We start from the raw sequence: 26,851 nt of genomic DNA, 5'->3' as shown, positions 1-26,851 counted from the left end.
ACAGAGATAGCGTTTCCTGGATGAGGGAGGTGACATCATGCAGAATTAGGGTAAAGTGAGGAAGAACTTTTCACAATTCTCCCCATCTGTCCACCCGTCAAATAGACCCAGTGTTTCAGGTCCTCTGTTTGGGTCCCGGGTGATGGAAACCACGCTGGGTCCTGCCGTGTGGTACCAGAGACACAAAACACGCAGCAGGCAAGCTTGTCTCTGCCTTTGAACGTGCAGAAGCCTCTGCCTGCCCAGTGGGGGCCCTCTTTCCCACTCCACTGGGGCCCAACCCGCTTCTTTCCGGGGGAGATCGGCAGGTGCTGTGCAGTGAGAGGAAAGCCGAAGTGGGTTCTTGAAGCCTGATTGTTCCCAAGCAGGATTTACTTCTGGGAACTCGCTGGGCATGGTCTCGAGTATGTGCACAACCCCCTCCTGCCCTCAGATCCTGGGGTCCCTGGCACCCTCCTCCCTTAAGGACAGACAGCAGTCATTTGTACCAACCACCCACTGGGAAGACGAGGTGCCCCTCAGAGGTCCCAGGGCACCCCCACAGACAATTCCACTCTCATTAGCTTGGGACTCTGGAGAAAGGGGGCTCCAGCCCCCAGAAGCGGTCACAGGGCATTTGCACGTTCACTGCTATGGCTTTCTGTGCCTCGGCCAGTCCCCAGGCAGCAGGGCCAAGGGGACAGGAGGTCCCCCAACCTCCCCCCTCTCCTACCTCCTCCACCTCTGAGTTCTAGAGGGAGCTCCTTGATAGTCTTCTGGCTTTTTTTTTTTTTTTTTTTTTGATCATCCCAAGGAAGTCATGTCTTTAAAATGCTATACCCCTTAAGCAGCATACACACTGTCACTCATAATTCACATTCTGAGAGTTCGCCTCTCAAACATGTCTCACTGCATCCTTGACAAGCCGGCCTGAGCTTACCAGCTCATCTGGTCTTTGTGCCTTTGTCCCACCCTGGCCTCTGCCTCCTGCCCCCAAGTAAACTCCAAAACCCAGCTGGAGCACCTCTCCCTCCACGGACACACACGCCCACACGTGGGTGCCCCTCCTCTCCTCCACCAGGCACCCAAGCCCCAGCCCCCTACTCACCCCCATCTCTGCGGAAGGGCTGAGCAACACAGAGCAGCCCTGAACAGATGTTCTCCCATTTAATTCTGACAAGTCCCCAAGTCTGAAGTCTAGGCAGATTGCTGGACAAAAGTGGTCACTGTGAGTACCTTACAGGTAGTTTCTACCAAACTACATCTCTTCTGTTTCACTCAGTCTATTAAATCTAATAAGGCAGGGTGATTTCTCTAAAAAATGGGCAGGTGGTGACCTTTAAGAAAGTTTAGACATGTTTCACTAGTTTCAGTGAAACAGAAATATTATAACCCAATAAATCTCTTTTGCCCTTTTCAAAATTCCTTGTTTCTTGCATATTATTAAAAAACGCCAGGGCTTTAAACCAAGGGTGCTGGCGAGCTTCGCGCTTTGGGGATTCACATATTTGCCCAGTACCTGGGAGGGGGGCTGTGAGTGGGGCACTCAGGTGTGCAGAACATTGACCTAAAAATGGAGCTTCTTACAACCAGGGGAAGGGGAGACACACACAAAAATTTAGCGCATTTTCTTAAGTGTTTAAGTAGAAACTGCCACTCTAGGAAGTTGGCCTGGGGCAGAGCACCTGGGTCCGGCTCCTGGGCTGCCTGGATGGCACAGGGCGCGCTGGACCGTCGGTCTCCCCTCCCACGGCCGCCCTGTCCTGAGGGACGCCCACCGCCAGCGGCACCGCGCCCTCCCCCCCCCCCCCCGTCCGAGAATCTGAGCTGCCTGTGGCGGCCTCATGGAGGGGCCGTGTCCTGCGTAACTGCTTTCTCCTGTCTTCCCCCATCCTGCTTTTCTTTTCTCGGGTCACACAGAACATCAAATCATCACCCCTTGGACATCTCCCAGGAGTCCCAGCCCAGACTCACAGCGGCCCCCCCAATCCCCGAAACTGGCCCTTCCCCTGTGTTCTTTCCCTCCCATGCCTCTGCTGTCCACCCAGCAGCTGCCCCCGCTGGAAACCTGGGGGCTGTCCACGGCCCCCACTTCCCAGCCTCCGGGCTCAGGGCTCAGCCAGGCATCCGAGTCCCCGCGTGGCTTCCTGCCGGGACAGCACCGCCACCCCGTCCCTGGCACGTGTTCCCTTTGCTCTGACGTTCTCGGTAACCTGTCTGACTGTGTGAAGATGCGCCAGGTCTGGAATTCTCCAGGGGCAGACGCTCCCAGAGCGGCAAGGTGGTCTGGCCAGCCTGGCCCGGGCTTTCTATTCACAGTCAGCGATGTCATAGCTGCTGAAGGGAGCTGCGTCCTGCCCCTCAGGCTGGGGACGAGGAAGAAGTGTGTCTTTAGCGGGGAGGGGATGAGAGAACAGAGGAGCCTCCCAGGAGTGCCGCGGGGTGAGCGTGGGGAGAGCGCCAGGCCCCTCCCCGCCCCCTTACCTGCCGCCAGGTGTGCCCACAGTCCGACGTGATGTACATCTCCTCTTTATATTCCACCAGCTGGGAGCCTAGGTTCCCTGGTCCGGAAGAAGAGAGGCAAGGCTGCTCTTAGGCTCAGCCGGCAATCCCCGCTACCAAGGTCTGAGCGCAGACAAATCCCCACACAAGGGCCGGTGTGTCCTGGTTCTACGTCTCCCACCACCAAAGCCACCCAGCGACTGGCCCCTTCTGCCCGCCTTTTCTAAGATGGGCCTGCTGTGATGGGTCCTAGTGAAGGATTAACCTTGCCCCTAGAAAGCCAGCCTCCGACAGCTTGGCGGAGCCCAGGTGCAGACAGAGCTTGGGGGCTTCAGGGGCCTCTCGGGTGATGAGTGTCGTTCAGGAGTAAGAAGTGTGGTGTGAACGGACTATACCTCAAAAAATAATTTAAAAAATTGAAGCCAGTTAAAAAAAAAAAGAAAACAAAGGAAAAAAAGAAAAAAAAAAGAAAAGTGTCATGAGGTGGTTGGGGACAGGCTACAGGCTAGGAGGACCCCGGCCAGGTGGGCCAGCGCAGGGTCACAGCAGCCCCTGATGAGCTGTCAACGGGGGCAGGACAGGGCTGGGCTCACATCTGGAGGTCGCCCCCTGGTGGCCGGGTGCAGGGGGGCCAGAGGCAGGTCCAGGTGAGAGGCAGGGTAAGCACACAGTAGGTGCTCACTAAATATCTGTTGAGGGGATGTTTGGGAGGACGGCGAGGTGGGCAGTCAGGAGGCTTCTCCTTGGTCCTGGTTCACTGGAGACTGCATGGGGCCAGCAGGTGGGTCACCAGCCTTGAAGACCACTCTGTGGGGCTGGGACTTAATTCCAGGGTGATTCCAGAGTGAGAACCCCCACTCAGTACCCAAGGCAACCCAGCTTGCAGGTGAGGAGACTGAGCCCACAAGGACTTCCACAGAAAGAACGCCAGCCGCCCTGAAGACGCAGCTGCAGGACGGCTCAGGCCCCCTCAACAGCCTCCCGGGCCGGATCTCGGACAACAGGGTTCTCTGACGGGTCCGATTTGGCAGCTTCCGCTGTGACTGCGGGACAATGGCAGGGACCAGGGGCCTGAGCTGCCAGGATGAAGGGGACCTGCTATGACATGGAAGCCATTCTGGACCCTCTCCTGGAGCCCCAGAGGCCCCTGATCTGGGCAGCGTCTCCATCACTTGCCCTTTGAAGCCTTATTCATGTGGTACTCTCAGGAGTATCTCATGAAGAGCCAGTTTAGATGTCTTTGGAAAATCCCAACGGAGATGGATTAACCTCAAACAGATGAGGCAAAGGGAGTTCAAGCAGAGTGGCAGAGGGTCTGTGTGCCTGCTTGCTGTTTTTGAGGTCCAACCAACCACCAAATCATTTATCCATCCATCCATCCATCCATCATCCATCCTCCATTAATTTATCCATCCATCCATCCATCATCCATTCATCACCCCTCCATCCACACATTTGTCTCTTCCTCATCAGTGCCACCCGCTCACCCACTCCTGCATTTATTCATCAGCATTTGCTGAGCGCCTGCTCTCTGCCCAGCCTTGTGCTAAGTTGTGGGGAGTCTGAGCTGAGTAACCATGGTGCCTGCTCCCAGGGAGCTCTTGGTCCAGCTGGAGAAGGAGAAGGGTGCCCTGCAATTGTGCACAGAGCCAGGATGCCCGAGGACCTGTGAGAGCAGGTGAGCTTGATGCCCCGGGGAGGAGGGGAATCGAGGAGAGATTCCTGCAGGAAGTGACCTCCACACTGTGCCTTGAAAGACAAACGCCACTGGCCAAGGGAAGGGGGCGGGTTGCCAGACAGAGGGACCGGCCTTGGCAACGGCATGGAGGTGGGAGGGGAGGTCAGTCAGGGGAGGTGGCACGGAGGGCAGGGTTCTCTTCTACCCTTCTGGTCACCAAAAGGTGCGGAGGAATGGCTGCTGAATGCAGTGAGGGAGCTGAGTGACTGAATGCTGCCCTGGGGTGGGGGCAGGTAGAGGAAGGAAGGGGCGCCCTTCATCTTCCCATCATTCCAGACACCAGCAGAGATGTCGGGACACGCGCATCACACACGGAGGCGGTGCAGCGAAGGCTGCGGGGTCAGCACAACCTCGCAGGCAGGTGTGCAGTCTGTGATTTCAGTGTGTGATGTCTGTGTTCCCTGCTCCGTCTACCAAGGCTGTCAGGCTGCCAGTCACCTCACAGGCACGGGGGGAAAATAAGGGAAAATTCACGGAGCACGTCCACAGGCTGTCAAAGCGGGAGGCTCTGCAGGAAAACAGAGGCTGGTGCCCTCACTTTACGGATGGGGAAACCGAGGCTCGTGGGGGGATGTGACTGAGAGAGGCTTCCCTGCTGTGTCCCCTCCGGGCTGTTGTGGTGTCTCCTTGGGCCTCCGCCTTCCACACCCGCTTCCATGCTCTGAGGGCCTGGTATACAGTAGGTGCTCACCGAATGTGCACTTCCTCTCTGTCCTTCCTCAGCCTCCAGGTTGCAACGTGGCTAAGACCCCAGGGCCACAACAGAGCAAAGCAGCAACACAAAATCCACCCCAGCCCACACTTGGTGGAGGAGGAAACTGGGACCCCGTGGCCCCCAAGCCCAGCACTGCTAGCGACCGAGACGTGGCTGGAGGTGCAGCTGGAGCGAGAGGACAGCCCCACTGGTCCTCTGGGAGCTGCCGAGCCTCCAGCTCCCGGGGTGGCCGAGTGAGCCCCGCCTGGCTGGTGGGACTCAGGCCAGCTCTTGTGATGCTCAGGCCCCTCAGCCTCATGTCAGGACACTACCCTGTGGTTGATGGGCCCCTGAGTCCCAGAGGAACAACTGCAGGAGGGCAGGGGGCACAGCGTCTCCCGGGAGCCCCAGGGGCTTTCCTGGTCTGGAGGGGGCTGGGGTGCTCCAAGCTCCCCACCACGGCCCCTCAAGGCTTTCTTGGCCACACGACTCTGTCGGGGCCAGAGCCCAGGGGGCGCTGCCACCTCCACTCTGTGTGGTCCTGAGGGTTCTCGCCTGGACGAGGAGACGAGAAACAGGCGGTGATGTGTGGAGGCCCAGGATAGGTCATGAGGGTGGGGAGGGACCTCCACCTGCATCACACCTCTTAGTGCCCCCAAGTCAGAGACGATCATCCCCATTCCACAGATGAAGAAACGGAGGCCCAGAGAGGTGCTGTGCTCGCCCCAGATCAAGAGCTCGGAAAAGTCCGAGTCAGAATTGGGAGGGGCGCCCCCATCCTAACCACCCGCCTCTGCAGACTTGTGCCCTCGACTCGCCCAGTCAGGAGGAACACTCCAGCTGGCGCCCTCCATCTGCCTGCTTATTTCTGAGTTCGCTACAGCTATTTCTCGAACCTGGCGGTTAGAAGCCAGAGTTCCTGTCTTTGCTTCTTGAACACATCCTTTGCCTTCCTCACTGGAGTCATGGCTCCACTTCTAGATCCACCTGTGGGGTCTGGCTTCTGTCCACTGGACCGGAGGACAGGCCCCCAGTACAAGGGCCCCGGCATGGAGCCTGGCCCCAGGGCAGTGGCGTCCAGGCTCTGCTCGAACGACAGGATGACCTGCGGAAACACACCTGGAGGCCACGCTTTCTACCTGATCCCCAAAGCAGTCTATGAGTTTGTCCTCTTTTTGCAGGTGAGGAAGCTGAGGCTCAGACGGTCCAGTGAAATGCCCAAGGTGGAAATACTGGAAACTGTGCCTTTTGTACTTTGGTCATAATTTGGGTTTCAGCCCATTTTAAATAAGCCATCGCCTTCAGGCCCAGGGAACAGGGTCCACACGACTGCAGGTGCCCGACGCGGGGGCCCAGCCCGTCCCCGCGTGGGCCCTGGTGCCCCTGAGCTGCACTGCAATCGACGCTGACGTGAGACGTCTCAGTGGTGCACGCCCATCGCCGACGCAGGCAGACCCTGCCCCGATCGGGAGCACAGGGGGACGGGAGGAACCTCAGAAGCTGGATGGTTCTACCCGCAAGCGCCTCTGCTCTGGCCGCTCCCCCATGGAAAGCCCCCTCTCTACAGGATGAAGTCGGGACCCCTCACCCTGACCGCCAAGGTCTCCTGCGACCAGAGACCCATGGCGCCGACAGGGCTGCCACCTCCTGGCCTCTTCGTGGGCTGCCACTCGGTTGTCCTGAAAAGCACGCTCCCTCCTCTGCCTGGAAGACTGTTCCTGCTTTCCAGTGGCCATTCACCGACTCATTCGTTCACCCGCTCATTCGTTCACTTTCTCATACCCAGCCTCCAAGAGCCCCCCCAGGCCCAGGCCTCCTGCTGGGGTACACGTGTTGAAGGGCCGGATGTGGCGTCCAGTTCAGGGTCCGGGACCCAAATCCTCCGTGTCCCAGATGTGCTGCAGCAGATGGAGGGTTGGCGCCCTGGGTTCAGGAAACTGTGAGCCAGTTTCCTGGGACGAGGCAGAGACACTGTCTCCTTGGCTGCCACCTACCCCATCTGCACCCTGGGTGTGCAAAGCCTCAGCCTGGCCCTTCCACACCCTGGATGCATGGCCGGGCCAGGCAGCCCCGCCCAGAGCCTTGGTTTCTGCCCGGTTGGGAGGGACACAGCAGCCCCTCCTGGGGGGACTTGGAGGGGCTGCGAAGCGGTGAGCCCTGTGGGGTGGGTCTCAAGCTTCCTGATGGGGAGCCTTGCAAGTTGGGGCAAGCCCCTCCCTCTCCTTGGGCTCCAGTTTCCACCTCCGTAAAGTCGGGGTAACTGACCTCTCAGGGTCAGGGCCTGGCGTGGGTGGCGGGGAGACACGGTCACCATGACAACTGTGAGCATGGCGACACAGCCCTGCCTGCCCTCCCCTCATAGCCGTGGTCTCCAGGGCCCCTTCCCTGGACCCAGAGCTGCTGAGGGCTGGCAGAGGCTGTGCCTGCGCTGGGCCCCGCAGGGGCTCACGGCACTGAGAGCGGAAAGGAAAACCAGACACCAGCCGCCGCCTGGCCATGGACTATTAAAACAGGTGCTTTTACTGGGAATGGTTCTTCTAACGCAGATAAGCATCATTTTAAAGTTTTATTCGATCGGCAGACATTGAGTGATCCCTGAAGAAGGTTCTAGTTTAATGGGGTAGGCACACACAACCATAACTTACGTTTCTTTTTTTCCTTCATGTTAGTTGCATATGTGTCTCTCGCTCCCCACTAAACTGGAACCCTCTTCAGGGACCAATAAATGTCCACCGTGATGCACATTATTCCACCATCCATCCTTCTCTGTACGCCTTCATATTTTGTTATCCATCCTTCCATCTGGCCATCTACCTGTCCATTCTTTCAACTATCCAACTACCCTTTCACCCATGCTCCCATCCATTCATCCGGTTCCTCCATTCCCCCATCCTTCAGTTGGTCATTAATCCATCCATTCATCCGCCCATCCATCCATTCACCTTTCCGTCTAGCCAGCACGTATCACGTGCCTGTGCTGGGCCATGCAGTCGCCCCGCAGGGTGAGGTGTCATCTGGGCTCCTGGAGATGCTGTGTCACCGCCCCCTAGTGGACATACCATAGCCCCAGGCCCACGACCATCACGATTTACCCTTGAGCTCCCCGCAGGTTCATCTGACCGTAATGGCGGCCTCCTACCTGCACCCATGATGAGGCCCGGCGCGGTGTCCTTGGTGTGCACAGTGCCCGACACATAGGGGTTGTCTGCCCAGCGCAGGTGCAGGTGGAGGTGGCAGTCCGGCTGCAAGGGGGAGACAGGGAGCCACGGTCAGCACGTGGGCAGGAGCAGCGACCTTAGGAAAAGTAGTACTGAGGCTGAATCCACTCCTGTGGCTTTTTGGGTGGGAAGGCAGGGCCAGGAGCGCTTCGGGGGAGTGGAAGGAGGGTGGGAGGGAGGCTCTGAGGCTGACCACTGGGCCAGGTGACTTTGCTGGTGGAGGAAGCCAGGAGGCTGCTCCAAGGGAGGGTCCTCCCAGCATGGGTGCCGGCAGGGTGAGCTCCCCAGGGTGGCTCCTGAGTGCAGAGCGGGGCTGCAGAAAGTGACCCCTGGAGCCTGCCCGGCCCACGCCCACATTCATCCATTCATCCGTCCAGGACCTTTACTGGGGGCCTCTTGGGTGACCGCGGTAGCCTGGGCACGAGGGAGCAGCTGCGGGACACCCGTAAGGCCTGTGTCCTCTGCGGGAGGCAGAAAGGTAGGGCGGCTGTGCCAGGGCCCAGTTTAGACATGTCTCACTTGTTTCAATGAAACAGAAATATTATAACACAATAAATCTCTTTTGCCCTTTTCAAAATTCCTTGTTTCTTGGCACATTATTAAAAAATGCCAGGGCTTTAAACCAAGGGTGCTGGCGAGCTTTGCGCATTTGGCATTCATACATTTGTCCAGGACCTGGGGGTGGTGCTGTGTGTGGGGCACCCAGCGCTCTGCTGGTGTCTGACAGGTGGGCACAAGGCCTTACAAACGCCCCCAGCAGAGTCTTGGCCGGGCTGATAGAAGGCAGGGCAGGCCGGGCAGACCTGGAGGGGCTGACCCCCAAGCACTCAGCACCTGCTCATGTGATGGGACGGGGAGCAGTGAGGGCCAGGCTGCTCTCGGGGTGCACAGTCAGACACGGAGGGGCCCCCGAAGAGTGGGAAGACCCCAGGGCAGGCTGGTGCCAGGGGAGTCGGTGCTGAACGCCTGGGGAGGGTTTGGGTACTGGCCCGGCTTGGGTGGGTGTGACGTGGGCCGAGCAGGGAGGCCACGCTGTCCCGAAGCTCCGCCTTCTCGGCCCTTCTCCAAGCAGGAGCTGCAGGTGCCCTACAGAAGCATCCATCAAACACAGTCAGATGGCCAGTGGACCATGCTGCTGGCTGGCGTGAGCGAGGCCACCCGCCGCCCGGACACCCCACTTCATGGCTCAGTCTCGTGTCTGAGAAGAGTTGACCATAGGCAGGAAAATGAATGGATTTCCTTTCTGAATTCAGATGCCAACAGACACAAAACCATCTTCCAAGAGCGATTCATCCTGTGAAAACAGGTCTAATCCGCTTAGCCAGTAAACCCTCCCTTCGCGCCCTCACTGGCAGGAAGCCGCCCCAGCCGGAGGGCTGGCCGAATGGCCTGGGAAGCCCTGCATGACCCAGAGGAAAGGGAAACAGAAGACTCGGAAATCGCACAGGTGTCAGGACTCCCACGGAGGACTTTTTAACGTGAACGAAAGTCAGTGGGGCCTGAAGAACGCCCGACTGCTGCTGCTTCCGGGTGACGTGGGTACAGCGATACCTCGCTGCTCTGTTGATACATTTCTGCATTTTCCAAGTATTCTGCAATAAGCAGGAATCATATTTTCTCATGAGAAATCAACCGTCAAGTGTCGTCTGCCCTGTGCCTTGGGAGGATGCGGGGCCGGGGGAGGACAGTCAGAGAAGAGTGACCTTGCCTGCCCCACCCTGCACACCCCCCGCCCCCGCTGCCAGGGCCACACACACAGGGAAACAGCCTCCCAGCCAAGGCTGCGATTTCTGCTTTTGGTGCCCTGTTGGGTGTCCCGCGCACCTGTCCTCGCTCCCCTGTGACCATCGGGCTCTCCGTGTGCCTGCCTACGGCCACACACCCACCAGGTGGCTCCTACTTTTATTATTTCAAGGCCGGGACATAAATCTTGAAAGGTTATCTCCTCGCTGAGCTGCGTAATTGCAGACAAGAATCTATTCTTAGCAAAAACTTGCTTTGACAGATTAATATGGCTTAACTTTGTCGATGATGATACAAAAATTAGCCCTTTCACAGCGATTCTCTTCTCAGAAGAGCTTTTACAGGCAGCAGGTGATTTATCCTCCCCGTAGGTCGGCAGGTGCTATCACCCTCTGTTATTAGACGGAGGGGGGCTTCCGTGGAGGCCGAGCACAGGCCCCTGGTTGGTGAAGTCTGGGAGCAAGGGGCCGTCCCTGCTCAGGCTCTGCCTGGAGGGCACAGAGCCCCACCTTGACCCTAGGTGGGTAGTCAGGGGCCGGCAAGGAAGGGCACCTGCCACCCTCAGGGGCCCTGCAGAGACCCAGGCAGACCCCACAGGGGCAGGATTCTCTGCTGTTCTGTGTGTTGATGTATCCAAACACCCAGAACAGCACCTCGCACGTAGTAGGTACCCTTACATGTCTGTTGAATGAACATCCCTGTAAGATAGGCACCATTATTCTATTTACAGAGTCAGAGCAAGGCATGGGGTTGGCCATCCCCAGAGCAAGGCCCTGGACTGTGAGACCAGTAGGAAACAAAAGCAAGTGTGCCCTGTGAAGGCTTCTCAGTGGAGGGGACACGTAGGCAGGGTTTTCAGTTATCAGCAGGACTTTGCTGAATGAAAAAGGAAAGGGTAATTCAGCCCTCCCACCCTCCAGGCAGCCAAGACACCGGGCACCTACACTCACACAGATCCCCTCCGAAACTGACCAGCCACATGCACGAGCGAGCCCAGCCTCTCACAGAGCTGCAGGACAGCGATTATTGTTTGGGGTGGTTTGTTACACAGCACTGTTGCGTCAGGAGCTGAGTGATACACTCCCCCTCTGACCGCCAGTTAAGCCTCCTGTAAAGGACGGCGTTTCACACGACCCTCTCCGCCACGCCCAGAGAAACAGGAGGTTCGTGTTTCCCAGATGGTCCTTCTCAGATGTCAGCACCTCTGACCCGCAGGTCCTGCAGTAACGTCTAGTGCCCACCCCGGGGGAGGCGTGCAAAGCGGGCAGGACACTTACTGGCTTGCAGCTGGTGGGTTTTCCATTCATGTCCGTGCTGGGCGGCCTCAGGTAGTCCCAGTCTCGGCCTTTGTTGTAGGTTATAAGCGTCACCACCTTTCCGTCGACTTTTCGGTTTGCCAGGAAGACTCCTTTCACCCCTCGGACCTGGGACAGAGGTACAAGAAGGGTGGTGCGACCCGGGCCAGCCCTTGCTCGGAGCTCTGGGTGCATGGCCTCACTGCACCCCGACAGCAGTTGGCGCTGAGGCTGCCTGCACATGAGACGGAGCAGGACCCTGCGGGGCCTTCCCAGGACAGGCTCCCCACCCAACATGTGCTCTGCTGGACTCTTGTCTGTAGAAAAACTTTAGTCAAAGAGTAAGTTTAATCAGAGAAATAAGAAAATACAGGAACAAAGGGAAAGAGTTAAGCAAAACAAAATAATAGTTTAGTCATTAAACAAAGTCGAGGACCTTTAGCTCCCTCTCAAGGGCTATAGATCACGCCCTGAGCCTTCTCCTTTGAGCTGTCCTGTAGGGCCTGAAACCCCCACCTGGTGGAAGAAATTAACTACAAGATGACCAGACTGTAGCCGTGACAGAAGCTGCCACAATTCGGAGAACTGGCCTCAAGGAAATGGGAACAAACCGACCCTGGAGCTGGGCTTAAAATGAACAAGATGACGCCGATCAGAACCCTGCATGGCTCACTTCAAGATGACTGTCAGAGCCATCAGGGAGGAAATAAAGAAAACAGAGATTTAAAAAAACAAAAAAAATCAATCAAACCAAGAGCTGGTTTTCTGAAAGAGTAAACAAAATTAACAAAGCAATGGCCAGGCTCACCGAGAAGATGAGAGAGAGCGCACAAACAAACAAGGTAAGAAAAGAAAGCGGAGAGATTCAACCAACACCAGAGAAACACAAGAACGTCATGAGAACACTGGGAACAGCTGTGTGGCGATGAAGTGGGTAACTTAGAAGAAATGAACAAGTTCCTGGAAACATACGGCCCGCCAAGGCCGCATCAGGAAGAAACTGACCGCTTGAACAGACTGATCACCAGAAGTGAAACAGACTCAGCAACAGCAGGCCCTCCCTGCAAACAGAAGTCCGGACCAGACGGCCTCACTGGGCAGTGCTGACAGGCAGGCAGAGGAGAGCTCACACCGGTCTTTCTCAAACTTCCCGAAGATTGAAGAGGAGAGAACACTCCCAAGCTCATTCTGTGAGGCCACCATCACCCTGATACCAAAGCCAGGCAAAGACACTACCAAAAACGAAAGCTATAGGTCAATATCACTGATGAGCATAGACGCAAAAATCCTCAACAAAATAGTAGCAAACAGAATCAACAGCACGCAAGAAGGATCATACACCATGGTCAAGTTGGATTCATCCAGGGACACAAGGCTGGTTCAACATATGCAACATATGATACACCACGTCAACAAGAGAAAGGACAAAAACCACATGATCATCTGAATCGATGCAGAAAAAGCATTTGATAAAATTCAACACCCACTGATGATAAAAACTGTTACCAAAGTGGGTATAGAGGGAACATATCTCAACATAATAAACGCTATTTATGACAAACCTACAGCCAGCAGAATACTCGACAGTGAAAAGCTGAGAGCCTTCCCCCTAGAATCTGGAACAAGACAAGATGCCCACTCTGACCAGTTCTATTCAACACAGTATTGGAAGCCCTAGCCACAGCAATTAGACAAGAAAAAGAAATAAAGGGGATCCAAATTGGAAGTTCCTTGGGCAGGGAGGCCTTGGACCCAGTAACTGAGCCCCGCTGATGTGGCCTGAGTTCCTGAGAGCCCCCGTGTGCACAAAGCAGCCTTTGCTACTCTGTCAATAGGATGTCGCTATTTCTCATGGTGAGCCGGTGGCACTGAGGCTCAGGATGTTATGAGTTTTACCTGAGGCTCCATGGCCAAGGGTTATGCTTAGGATTTGAGTGGTAACACACAGTTATTAAGAATCTTCTACGTGGTAGTCAAGGGAGTTACTGAGTGCCACCTCATCAAGTCCCCAGACTCCAGGAGGTTGGTACCCTCCTAATCTTTGATGCACAGTTTGGCCAAGTGCCCAGCACACGAGGAGCACGCCCAGGAGGACCCCGAGGGGATGGACACACAGTGAACGGGGTAGCAATTCCAGTGCTGCTCCAACAGAGTGACCCAGGCAGAGGGGCTTAACGCGGCACACATGAGTTATGTTACAGCTCTGGAGGTCGGAAGTCCAGCATGGGTCCCACTGGGCTAAAAGCAATGTGTCGGCAGGGCTGATCCCCTCCGCCAGCTCCAGGGGAGACGCTGTGTCCTTGCCTTTCTTAGTGTCTAGAGGCACCTGAGGTGCTTGGTTTGCGATCCCTCCTCCATCTTCAAAGCCAGTGGCACAGCATCTCCCTGGTCACTCTTCCATGATTTCATGCATTTTTCTGACCTTCCTTCTGACCCTCCTTCCAACCTTGAGGACTCTTGTAATTGCAGGGTGCCCCCTGGAGCATCCAGGATAATCTTCCCCTCTGCTGATTGCCAGCCTCCATCCGCCATTGCCTGTGTCGTCTGCTAGGACGTTGCTGCCTGGGGTGGGGTCCGGAGTGGGGGTCCGGCCATCATCTCCACGGACAAAGCTTTGGGGATGGTTCAGGATGGTCCTTGTGGGGGACGGCTCCAGGGGAATGGAGAAACACAGCCCCTTCTCTCACTCACCACTCTGTCTCTGGCTCACCTGGGGCATCACCTGGGTGGGCACCTGGCCTGCCCAGCACTGAGTGCAGATGCCTCCCCTAGGGGCAGAGAGGACGCTGACTGGCCCAGTGATGGCTGGCTTTATTCGGAAAGCGCTACTGTATACCCCAACTGGTCTCCATGAAAACATTCAGCAGTAAATAGCATGGACCCTCCCGACTGAGAGAGGGGAGGTGTGGGCTGAGTTTCCCTGGGGTGGGCCTTATCAGCCACGCCCTGGCTCCCAACACTGATGTGCTCACTTCACGTAACTGCCCTCCCCATGGCTGTGTGACTTTCCTGGCTGCGATAGAACATTGCAAACTTGGTGGCTTAAGACAACAGAAAGTTGTCCTCTCACAGCCTGGAAGCCAGAGGTCCAAAGTCAAAGTGTTGGCAGGGCTGCCCTCCCTCTGAAGTTTCCAGGGGAGGCTCCTTCCTCATCTCCTCCAGCTCCAGGTGGCCCCAGTGTTCCTGGACTGTGGCCACATCTCCCCAGCCTCTGCTGTGACTTCCCATGGCCCTCTTCCCTGTGTGTCCGTCTCCTGTTCTGATCTTTATGAGGATCTTTATGAGGTCACTGGATTGAGGGCCCCCAGATAATCCAGCATGTCTCATCTCCAGATCTTTTACTTAATGACAGCCGCAGAGATCCTTCTTCCAAACAAGCTCACAGTCACAGTTTCCAGGGATTTGATGTGGCTGTATCTTTCGGGGTCCCCATTCAGCCCCCTACAATGGCTGTCTCCCAACTGTGGCCAGGGCTTCTGGGGGTCCGGGAACAAGGCTGGGATGCCCCCTCAGCTCTCTTCCAGATGCCCCCAGAAAAGGTGTGCTGTTTTGCCTGGAACCGGGGCCCACCCTGCAGAGGTGGCCGTTCATGGGCCTCCCTGACATCTGGGATGAGACGTTTTTCCTAGACACTCTATGCCACGTCCCTCCCACACATTATCTCGAATCCCCAGAAAATGCAAGTGCTGGGAAAACAACTGAGAGCTTGCTGAGCACGGACTTAGCACCAGGTGCTGCTCTGTGTATTTAACAGAAACGGTGATTCGAATTCTCACAGCAGCCCCCTGAGGAAGGTACTACTATCATCCTTGTTTCACAATGGGGAAACCAAAGCACAGAGAGGTTAAGTAACCTGCCTAAGGTCACACAGCAAATATGTACCAGAACTGGGATTTGAACCCAGGCAATCAGGACCCAGAGCTTTTCTTGTAACCACTACCTGTGATCCCCGCTAGGCACATTTCAGAGAAGCAAAGTCATTTGCGAGGGCGCCCAGCTCCAGGCCGCCCACTGTGGACTCCCTCCACTCCCCGGGACTCTCACTTTGTGGTCTTTGGGCACGGGTTGCTTTTCGCTGGTTCCTCGGCTGGCTGGCTTCTGCTCGGCCTCAACTCAGTCTGCACCCCTTCCTCCAGGAAGCACGCCCTGACTCCCACCCCTGGGGCTGGCCAGCTGTCCCTCACAGCACCCTCTAGACATGACACACCCAGTGGGAACCACTGTTGGGAGCTGGTCTTCCTGTAGAGTCTGGAGCTCCATGAGGGGTGGTCTGTTCCTCCCTGCGCCCCTGAGTGTGGGGCCTGGAGCCAGGTGCGCGGTACAGGCACTGCGGATATCTGCAAGGGCCATACGGGCCGTGCACGTTCCCTGCCTGCAGTGCCCTCGTCCCCGGCGCCCTTGTGCCGCCAGCCCTCGCCCCGTTCTCCCAGACACCTGCACCGCGCAGTGGCCATGAGAGCGCCTATCAGAGCCAGGGGTGACATGCCAGGGGTGACATGCCTGGTGGCCCCCTTGGAGCTGTTTCAGGCTGGATGAGGCCACCTGCCCTGTGCCCTGTGTATAGCTCTCAGCAAAAGGCAGGGAGCCTCGGGCTGTGCTCCTCTGCGTCCAGCTGGGGAGGTAAACCCTGACAAATGGTTCTCATTGTAAGCAAATGACCACGTTCATTACCTTCTTGGGGAGAGTGACTCCTCGCAGCTGTTAACAACTAGAAGATGAACACCACAGCCCCCGGCTCTGCCCAGAGGCCGCCTCCCACCCCGACTGACACCCCCCATGTCTGCCCCAGTCTCCACTCGCCCCAGACGGGACGCCCTCCCCAGCTCTGCAGGGATGGCAGAGCCTGGCAGGTCCACCACCCAGCATTTACTACCAGAACGCACGGCCTCTTGCAGGTGATCCCACTGGTGGGGGGTTCCCTGAGGGAAGGACCTGAGGGAGGAGCTTAAGGGTGAATGGCCGAGGGATGGAGTGCTGGCCAGGAGGATGGGTGGAGCTTGGGCGGACAGACCGGGCTAGGTCTCGTGTTCCCGCTTACTTCCAGTCTGTGAGGGCTGGCCACCTGCCTTGCCTGAGCCTCAGCTCCTCACCTGGACCCTGGCTGAGGGACCACCCTGTACCCACCTCCAATGTGGACAAGAAAAGAGCGGGAGACCATGGAAGGTGGGGTCCAGGCTGGGCCTGCTGTAGGTGTGCGGTGGACATTTGTGGGATCCAAGTACAGGATGACACAGAGCACAGGTGTTTTCCCGGGGGAGGGAGCACGGCATGCGAGCCAGGAGTCCTGCCCAGAGCCTCCCATCAGCCCCTCGGTGACACATGATGAAAGCAAGTGGAGGCTTAAATGGGGCACAGGTGGGGCGGGACCCCAGGGAGGGCTCAGGGAGGAGAGGGTCCTTACACATCTGAACCGCAGGTGGGGAGGCTCCATGCCCCACATTCGGAGAGAGGAGTGCAGGGTCAAGAGGAAGACAGAGCGGGAGAGAGACAGACAAATGGTAGATGCACGGACAGAGGGCAGAGGGATGAGAAGCCCAGGGCTGGGGTCGGGGAGAGGCAGAGAGGCAGGGGGCCTGAGAGGGAAGGGGCCCCAATCTCTGTCCCTCAGGGCCACCTGGCCTCCATCTGTTTTCATGCAGTGGCTTTAGAGTGGAACAACTTTACAGTTGATGGCTGGCGATCAAGTCCATGGTGGGGACTACTAACCTGAACCCCAACTCAGCGAACTGTTATCTCTCCCGTAAAAGAATCTCATTTGTCTCATTAGTAGACCTATTACAAAGTTCTCCATTCCTCTGTTCTGAATTTCATTAAAAAGAGCAAGTTTTTTCTCCTGCTCTAAAAGTATCCTCTTGACCTGCAAAGCCAAAAATATCTGGCCCTTTGCAGGGCCCCGAGTCAGAGCATTGTGGGTGGGGGTGGGGGGAGCAGGAGAGGGGAGCAGGGGAGGGGTGAGACCAGGCCCCACACGCCCCAGGCCCCCGCATCCCACCTGGAGGATGTCGATGATCACGTTCTCCTCCGCCTGCCGCGAGCTGCGCACGTCCTCCAGCACCAGCGAGTAGCGCACGCCGCTCGGGTCCGACTGGTACAGGTTGTAGGTGTCGGTCTGGTACCACTCCTGCACCGCCACGAACACCTGGCTCTCGTCCGTGCTGATGACCTGCAGATCCTGGGGACAGACGGCGGCGGGGCCAGGGTCAGGCGTGGGTGGAGGGCTGGCGCGGGAGAGTAAAGCTGGCCTGGTGGGAGTGGGGAGAGATGGGGCAGGCCTGGGGGAAGGGGTGAGCAGGCCTGGTGGGGTGGCAGCGCACGCTGGCCTCAGGCCTGGCAGGAGTGGGGACTTGGCCATGGCCTCTTGGAATTGGGCTGACCTAGATTTCCATTCTGGCTCTGCTGTCAGCTCTGTGACCTTAGAGAAGTCCCTTTACTTCCCTGGGCCTCCGTTTTCCTGCCTCCAAAGTGGGAGTGTTCAGACCCTCCATACTGGGTGGTGGGAGGGACGCCCAGGCACTTGGTGGGGCGCAGAAACACCTCCGTCCCCCACGGCGTCCCATCAGGCTGTCTGCCCATCTGTCCCTGCAGTGAAGGGGAGTTCTTCCTCCATGCACCCCCAGACTGTCAGAATCACCCCAGACCATCACCTCTGGGAGGTGGGATGGGTCTCCTTCCCGGACCCCCTCCCCCATCCCATCCCGAGGGTCAGACAAGTCATCTGTTGGTTCATTTATTCTGCACAGATTCATTAAGCACCTACTGTGTGCCAGGCCCTCTTCTAGGCTCTGGGCTTCACTGGGGACCCACCCTGGTCTCTGTTCTCAGGGAATGTGCACTGGGCGGGAGGAACAGGTTAATTCGCTCCAGCCTCACGTCCAGGACATCATTACCGGCTGCTCGGTGCCCTTTACCCACAGCTCCTCTGGGCCAGGTCTCCTCAGGTGCCCAGGGCCCTGTGGGAGCCGAGGGCAGGCACCACGCCAGCAGGCGGGCGGGAGGGCTGTCCTGAGGAGGTGTGCAGCCCAGGCCCCGCGTCATTGTCACCTGGAGCAGGAGGCCAGGCCGCTCATGAGGGCCCGGCAGCCGTCTTGGGCTTCAGTTCCAGATTTTACAGTTCAGAATTGAAAAACCCCAATCAAATACAAAGGAAGAAGAAGAAACCCAGGGCTAACCTCGGTTTCTTGTTTTGCTTTTTGCTCCCAGCCAGCGCCAGCTGCGGTGTGGGAGCCACCTGAACAGGCGTCGGAGCAAGCCAGCCTGTTTTAGAGCCGTGACGAGCTTTTCTTCTTCAGCCTCTACTGCCCTGCCTCCATCACGCGGGGGCTGTGATTGCCCCTCTGGCAGTAGAGCTGCCGCGACCCGGGAGCTGCAGACGGCTGGCGGAGGCGAGGGCACTGCCGGCCACAGCGGCAGAGGCTGTCCCTCTCCAGCCCGCCCGCTGCGGGTGGCACAGTTTTGGGAGACCCTCTGCATCCCATCTTCTCATCTGATCCTAGGGCCCAGAGACGGGACACTTCTCTCTCTCTAATAACTGATCCCTATTAGGGTCCCTATTCTGTCCTGTTGGGAGAGAACTTCAGTTGACAGAAGAGGCCTCCTGGGCAGGGCACAGGCTGGTGACGACCCCTTCTCCTACGGTCTGCACTGCCCCCCGACACTGAGCAGCCAACAGATGTGGCTTTGAAGAAAAGGGACGCAGTGCTGTGAAGTACCTACGATGCACCTCCAACCAGGCGGAGCCCTGGCAGCACGAGCAGGGCCCTTGGTCTGTGGATGTGAATCTCACCCACAGACTGGACGGGACCCAAGCAGCTCACGGCCAGGGAAGGATGACAGAGGCCAGGGGTCCCAGGCCTGGTGGTTCCCATCTGTGACATGGGACAGCAGGCTGGTGGGGGTCGAGGGATGCGTGTGAAATCTGGCACGGGGAGCAAGGTCGTCGCTGCTCCTCCCCCGCCCCTCATTTCTCCTCGCTCGGCCACAGGCCAGGCTGCAGCGTCCGCTGGCGTGCTGGTCGCTCTGCGGCCTCAGCAGGAGGAGGCCTTCCTGGGCCCGTGGCTCCGAGCTGAGGCGGTACCGGCGTCAGTTACAGAGGGAGCAATCAGTATCTACCGTCATCGCATCAAGTCCGACTTGGTCTCCTCCGCCCCTGGGTAAATGTTCACTGTCATCTGGGAGACAGAGGAAACACATGAAGGGAGGAAGAGCTGCCGGCAGCGCCACCCCACAGAGACCTGCCGTTAGCAGTTGAAGATGTCTCCTCCTGGGCGCTCTCCCAGGAGTGGCTCGTACGCCTCTCCACGTACGGCGCGTGGCTGCTCTTCCACGTTACACGGGGAACGCTTTCCTCTGGCATTAAGGTTATTGATGAACACCACTGTCAGTGACTGCGCGATGCTCCCTTTTGTGGATGTTCCGTATTTCAGTGAACACGTCCTCACTGGTGAGCCTCTAATCGTTACGTGCAAGGCAGTCATGAACATTCCCAGACACAGATCTCTGCAGCTCTGGTTATATCCTCAGCATAAGTCTAAGGAGGGAAATTGCTGCAAGGGGGAGCAGGAACATTTTTAAAGCTCTTGTGCATGTTACTCAGTGATTGTCCTGAGAGTTTATATTAATTCCTTCCCTACCAGCAGGGCCGGAGGGCATTCTTTTCACTTCTTGCATTGAGAAACATCTTTTAAAAATCCTTGCTGATTAGAGGATGATAAGTAATTTGCAATTTTTTCTTAAATTTGCATTACGCTATTCTTTTTTTTTAAGGTTAGAAGCAGAGACATTTAGTTAACTCCATTTTTAAACAAAAGATGAAAAATATTACACACATGTATATGTGTTTGTATGTATATATATTTATATGGCCTGGAGAAATATGTGGAAGGAAATACCAAATGTCAATATTTGTTATCAGGTAGAATTAGGTTTGATTGTAAGTAATAGAAACTGGGGCAGTGGTGGGGGAGTGACTCAAACGAGATAGAAACTCATTTCTCATGTATGTAAAAGAAGTCCAGAGGTAACGTTCCAGTATGGAAGTTCTACAAGATTACCAGGGACAGAGGTTCTTTCTGGGTCACCATTCTACTGTCCCATGAGCTGGCCCTTATCCTCATGGCTCAGGATGGTTGCTAGGGCTTCAGCCATCACGTCAACATGCAAGGCAACAGGAGGGAGAGAGGACAGAGTGAGAGAAAGGCTTGCCTTTAAAAGAGGGCTCTGAGAAGTCTCATAGATATGACAATTCCACTTACACCTCATTGACCAGATGTTGGAAACATGACCACATGTAGCTACAAGGGAAGCTGGGAAATATAGTCCTAGCCAGGAAGCAATGTACTAGCTAAAATTGGGGGCTTGTTAAACTAAAATGAAGGGGAAGAATGAATATTGAAAAGTCTCTGAGTTCCTACAACAGCTACCTTGAGAACGAGGATGTGAGATCGTCATGAGGAGGAGGAATGGAGAGGGGAGCAGGTAGAAATGGGAATATATATTTGTGTTATTCCATTAGTTCTAGTGAAAACATCTTGAAGAAGTAATTTTGGAAAATTTAAGAACATTTTAAATAAACACAACGGGGGAAATTTCCCCATAGATTTTCACATAAAATTCAAGGAACAATGTAATGAACCAACACCTTCATCAAGTTCTTCCAGCGCTTTGATTATGGCAACTCACTGCCTTCTGATTTCCCAGGTTTCTGATGAGAAATCTGCTTACAATCTTATTGACGATCACTTGTTTGTGACAAGTTGCTTCTCTCTTGCTGCCTTCAAGATCCTTTGTCTTTCAGAAGTTTGACTGTAATGTGTCTTGGTGTGGAACTCTCAGCGTTCGGAGCCCATCAAGCTTTTTAAGTGTGTATAGTCATGTCTTTCATCAATTTTAAGGACGTTCTTGGCCACTATTTCTCCAAATAATTTCTCTGCCCCTTTCTCACTCTCTTCTCCTTCTGGGACTTGCATAATGCATCTGTTGGTTCACTTGATAGTGTCCCATAGGTCTCAGATGGTGTTCACTTTTCTTTAATCTTTTTTCTTTCTACTCCTCAGATTTTATCATTTCAATTGTCCTATCTTCAAGTTCTCTGATTCTTTCTTCTGTCTGCTCAAATCTGTTTTTGAATCTCTCTAGAGGATTTTCCATTTCAATTACTGATCCCTTTAGCTCCAGAATTTCTTTTTGGTTCCATTTATTCAATTTTTTGGTACAGGCAGACCTCAGAGATATTGTGGGTTCAGTTCCAGGCCACCACAATAAAGCAAATATCACAGTTAAGCTAGTCACACAAATTTGTTGGTTTTTCAGTGTATATAAAAGTTACGTTTACACTACACCATAGTCTATTAAGAGTGCAATAGCAGTGTGTCTTACAAAATGCACATACGTTAGTTAAAAAGTACTTCATTGCTAAAAAATGTTAACCATCATCTGAGACTTCAGTGAGTCGTAATCTTTTTGCTTGCTCGAGTTGGGGTGGGGCGGTGGGGTCTCGCCTCAATGTTGATGGCCACAGACTGATCGGGGTGGTGGTTGCTGAAGGCTGGGGTGGCCGTGGCTTTTTCCTAAAATAAGACATGATGTTCACTGCATTGACTGGCTCTTTCTTTTATGAATATTTTCTCTGTAGAATGCAATGCTGTTTGATAGCATTTTATCCACAGCAAAACTCCTTTCAAAATTAGAGTCAGTCATCTCAAACTGCCACTGCTGTATCAACTAAGTTTACCTAATATGCGAAGCCTTCTGTTGTTATTTCAACAGTCTTCACCCTGTCTTCACCAGGAGTAGATTCCATCTCTTTCTTGGCTCGTCCATAAGAAGCAACTCCTCATCTATCAAAGTTTTAGCATGAAGTTGCAGTAATTGAGTCCCATCTTCAGGCTCCACTTCTAATTCTGGTTCTCGTGCTGTTTCCAACACATCTGCAGTTACTTCCTCTATTGAAGTCTTGAATTTCTCAGTCATCTATGAGGGCTGGAGTTAACTTCTTCCAACTTCCTGTGAGTGTCGATGTTCTGACCTTGTCCCATGACCATGAATGTTCTTCATGACATTTAGAATGGTGGGTCCTTTCCAGAAGGTTTTCAATCGACTTTGCTCAGATCCATCAGAGGTATCACTGTCTGTGGCAGCTACAGCCTTATGAAATGTATTTCTTAAATAAGAAGACTTGAAGTTTGAAATTACTCCCTGATGCATGGATTGCAGAAGGGGTGTTGTATTAGCAGGCATGAAAACAGTTTGCACCTCACTGTCCACCTCCCTCAAGCTCATGGGCGATTAGGTGCATTGGTAAATGAGCAGTCATGTTTTGAAAGGAATCTTTTCTTCCTGAGCAGTGCATCTCAACAGTGGACCTCAAATATTCAGTAAGCCATGTTGTAAACAGATGTGCTGTCACTCAGGTTTTGTTCCATTTACCAACAGCACAGGCAGAGGAGATTGAGCATAATTTTTAAGGGGCCTAAGATTTTCAGACGGTAAATGAGTATCGACTTCAACTTAAAGCCACCAGCTGCGTTAGCCCCTAATAAGAGAGTCAGCCCGTCTTTTGAAGCCAGGCACTGACTTCTCCTCTCTAATTATGGAAGTTCTAGATGCCATCTCCTTCCGATGGAAGGCTTTTTGTCTGCACTGAAGGTCCGCTGCGCAGCGCGGCCTCCCTCACTCGCAATCTAAGCTAGGTTGGGGGAACTTGCTGCGGCGGCTCCGGCAGCACTCACTGCTGCACTCCGCACTTCCGTGTTGCGGACGCGGCTTCTTTCCTTAAATCGCATGGACCAACCTCTGCGATCTTCGCGCTTTCCTTCTGCAGCTTCCCCACCTCTCTCAGCCTTCACAGGACTGAAGAGAGTCAGCGCCTGGCTCAGGACGAGGCCTTGGGTGAAGGGAATGCTGTGGCTGGTTTGATCTTCTGTCCAGACCACTCCAGATTTCTCAGCACCAGCAATGAGGCTGTTTCACTTTCTTATCATTCATGCGTTCATCGGGGAAGCACTTCTAATTTCCTCCCAGAACTTCTCCTTTGCGGCCACAACCTGGCTGTTCGGTGCATGAGGCCTCACTTTTGTCCTGTTTGGCTTCTGACACGCCTGCCTCGCTAAGTGTGATCATTCCTAGGTTTTGATTTAAGGCGAGAGACATGTGACTTTTCCACTCACTGAAACAGAGGTCATTGTAGGGGTGTTAACTGGCCTAATTTCAATACTGTTGTGTCTCAGGGAACAGGGAGGCTGAGGAGAAGAAGAAAGACGGGGGGATGGCTGGTTGGTGGACCAGTCAGAATGCACACAACATTGATCAACTAAGTTTGCCCCCAAACAATTACGCCAGTAACATCAGAGAGCACTGATCACAGACGACCATATCAAATATGGTGATAATGGAAAATTTTCAGCTACTGTGAGATCTACCAACATGTGGCACAGAGACACAAAGTGAGCAAAGCGCTGTTGGAAAAATGGCGCCAATAGACTTGCTCCAAGCCAGGTCGCCACAAACTTATAACTTGTAAAAAATGCGCTATCTGGAAAGCGCAATAAAGCAAAGCACAGTAAGAGAAGGTGTGCCGGTTCTATTTCCTTCATACACTGTTTTCCTGGCTTTCTCCACGCTTCCTTTAGTTCTTTGAGCATCTTGAAGACAGCCGTACTAAAGTCTTTGTCTAGTAGGTCTGCCATCTGGCCTTTCTGTTTGGTATTTTTTTCCTTTGAAGGGCTCATATTTTCTTTATATGCCTTGTGGTATTTTGTTGTTGAAAACTGGGCGTTGGAATCTAATAATATGGTGACTCTGGAAATCAGGTTGTCTCCCTTGCCTGGGGTTTGCTGGGGATTTTTGGTTTTGATTTTGATTTTGGTTACTGCCGGCTGCCTCTGTACCAGGGATCAGCCTGAGGTGTAAGCTGAAGTTCTCAGCTCTTTCCTGAGCCTGAGTCTTCCCCTGGGCATGCATGGTAGCTTTCTAAATCCCCCCATCTATGTGGTTGCTTTGAACGTCCTAGTCCTTAAATGTTGGCTCCCAAAGGGGAAAAACGGAAAATAAAGGTGCAGTGGGGTTGGAAACAGGCTCCGGCCCTTTAAATCCCTTGGAAGCTGCTTCAGCTGGTGGCGGCGGCACTGACAGCGGCTTGCCTGGGTGTCTGCACCCATGATCGGAAGCAACAATCAACAGTCAGCACAGACTCCCAGTACTGGGGGACATGGTCCAGAATGTCAGGGCAAGGCCCTGATGCCCACCTTGGCTCCTGCAAGCTGCTCCAAGGGCCCATGCCCGGCTCCCTGCCATGGGCCTGGGGAGGCAGTGGCGTAGCTGCTACCATGGGGAGAGCTAACGCTGGGGAAATTAACTTTGATTTACTGCACAGGCGTTCCCCTGGCTCAAGCCTTTGGATAGACTCCCGTGTTCCAAAACAGTTACACCAGGTAGCGTCTGCCAGTGCAACTGCTGTTCAAGGGAGAAGATGGACCCCCGGTGCGCCCCAGGCCACCATCTTCCCTGATGTCACTTCCTCCTTTATTCTTACCCTTTATGGATTTTATTTTATAGAAACATATTATGGATAAAATATTGTTTTACTTTAAAGTACATTTGCATTTACTTTAAGCTTATGAATATTTTTATATAATTGATGGTTTTTTGGATTTTTCTCCTCTTTGTCTGTTTACAGCCTTTGCCCATTTATTGTCCCATTAGGGAACATAAGTATTCTTTAAAATCTCTGCAAGTAAGTAATTCAAGCAAAGGATGCTGGCAAATATAATACAAACTGTCCGCCCACTACGGTTTTCAGAGACAGGTGAGGTAAAACAGCCGAACGGTACTGTGGATACTTTCTCAAGCAGAAGGAAACCGGGAAGGCTTGATGCGATGCAGAATATGGCAAAGCTGCGTTGAAGCTCCTCTAAGCTAACTTTGCTGGTGGCAAGGCGAACCCTTTTAGGAAGGAACTAAGCCACACAAATATTTATCCTTTGTCCAGAAGTTCTTCTCAGACTAAGTTGAGAAAATAAAACAAACAAACAAAAATACCTGCAGGCACAAATATATTCATGGAAGCACTGTTTATGATTGCGAAATATGGAAACAACCCAAATGTATAAACAACAGGAATCTGGCTTAGCTGAATAAGGTACGTCTCCTCCGTTGAACGTTTCGCAGTCATTTAAAGTGGATATCGTGTCGTTCTGGAAAAACTCTCCTGAGACGATGTCACGTGAGAGACAGGCTGTGGACCGAGTGTCTGCAGTGATGCAAGTACAGAAAAGTCGGTCTGGCAGGGGGCCAAGGGTGGAGGAAAACCAAACAGGGCTGGGTGCGGAGGGCAGGAGGGAGGGAGGCTGTGGTGAGTGCCCCTCGGCTCTGATTTCTATGGTTTTCATGATGTTAGTTGGGCAATTAAAGGGAAAAAAAAAAGAAAGATGGAGTGCTTTGAGGGGAGGAAACGGGCAAGAGTTACAAATTCACCCTATAACAACAAAATCTGATGAGGAAACTCAATTAGCCAGCTCTCCAAGTCGTTGGTAGGAGCACCGGGGTCTGGCTGCTCTCCTGAGTTTGGTGAAGAGGAAGCAGATGGCTTCCTGGATGGGCAAAGCTCTCAGCAAGACCATATGTGGGCTTGGAGACCCCGCAGGGCTCAGGGCGGGGGGCAATCCCTGATTGTTGCTCAGCTGGCCCGTTGTCCTCCACCGCCTGTCATTGGGTCCTGGACGGGCCCCCCGAGAGAGGACACTTAGTGCCAATGCCAATGCCACAGATATGAATGGGTCCCTGGTCTTCCCTTGAAACTGGATGACGGGAGGGACATAGTGTCTGATTCTGTCACCCACTTGTGATGGGGGGCTGTACTCCCATCACTGCCCCGTGATTCTTTCCAATGACCCCTATTTCTACAGAAATGGGCAAGAAGGAAGCTGACAGGTAGCACGTGAGGTCAAGGCTCTGTGGTGGAACGCACGCACGGTGCTTCTTGCAAACCCTGCCGAAGACTCTGAGGAAAACCCATGCCGTCTCAGCCGAGGACCAAGGAGGTTCAGTGCTCAGGGTCACAGAGGATATGGCTTGTGGCTGTAGCTCCTTAGAATGCCCTCAGAAATGGCCTGGACTCTGGTCCAGCCTCCCCAGTCCCAGGAGAGGGGCAGTAGGTGCCCAGGTCCCAATGCCAGAAGGGAAGGACGCAGGTATCCAACCCCAGGACTAAGGCCCAGGACCCAGGATGCTGTAGTCCCAGGAGAGGAGGAGGAACCTCTCAGAAGATGAATAGGCCCCTCACCCCCCGGGAAGCCAAAGGCACCTGCCCTACAGGAGACATCAGCCTTTCATTTCCTTACTCTGGGAGACTGGAGGGGCTCTATCAGGCTGACTCCTTTCTTTTCTATTTTTTCCCCCTCTTCCTTTTCTTTTTCTAAAGAGATGTTTTAAACAGTTTTTAAAAGCCTCAGGAACTTTCCCATTTCTGGCTCACAAGGGGTCTGAGGGTGACCCATGCAGGAGTTCTGCATCCAAGTCTCATCCAGCAACCACAGCCCCCAGGCCTGCCTGCAGGGCCCCGGGCATCCATCTCCTCTTGCCCCATCCCCTCTCTCTGCCCTCCAGCCTGCCTTCTCCTGCTCCGGGGCCTTTGCACCCACACAGCCAGCCACCTGACAGCTTTTCCCCCAACATGTGGGCTTCAGAT

The 26,851-nt window shown here is 54.4% G+C and overlaps 1 protein-coding gene across 11 annotated transcripts in view; it reads right to left on the bottom strand.

Moving 5' to 3' along the window:
- Positions 1 to 26,851, bottom strand: part of SORCS2 (sortilin related VPS10 domain containing receptor 2) — a 445,133-nt gene that overhangs the window by 33,758 nt on the left and 384,524 nt on the right. For all 11 annotated transcript variants that reach the window (XR_012501643.1, XM_074350779.1, XM_074350786.1 and 8 more), the window contains 4 exons: positions 17,162 to 17,341; positions 11,152 to 11,298; positions 8,053 to 8,155; positions 2,464 to 2,540 (listed from right to left, as the gene is read on the bottom strand). Coding sequence is in view for 10 of the 11 variants with exons in the window: in XM_074350779.1 (XP_074206880.1) it covers positions 2,464 to 2,540; positions 8,053 to 8,155; positions 11,152 to 11,298; positions 17,162 to 17,341 (507 nt within the window). In the remaining variant the exon portion in view is untranslated. The remainder of the gene's footprint in view (positions 1 to 2,463; positions 2,541 to 8,052; positions 8,156 to 11,151; positions 11,299 to 17,161; positions 17,342 to 26,851) is intronic.

This window comes from Camelus bactrianus, chromosome 2 (genome assembly GCF_048773025.1).
Source record: "Camelus bactrianus isolate YW-2024 breed Bactrian camel chromosome 2, ASM4877302v1, whole genome shotgun sequence".
In the NCBI taxonomy this organism is placed as follows: Eukaryota; Metazoa; Chordata; class Mammalia; order Artiodactyla; family Camelidae; genus Camelus; species Camelus bactrianus.
Note: the sequence above shows the minus strand (reverse complement) of the source record. Positions and strands in the feature narration are given on the sequence as shown.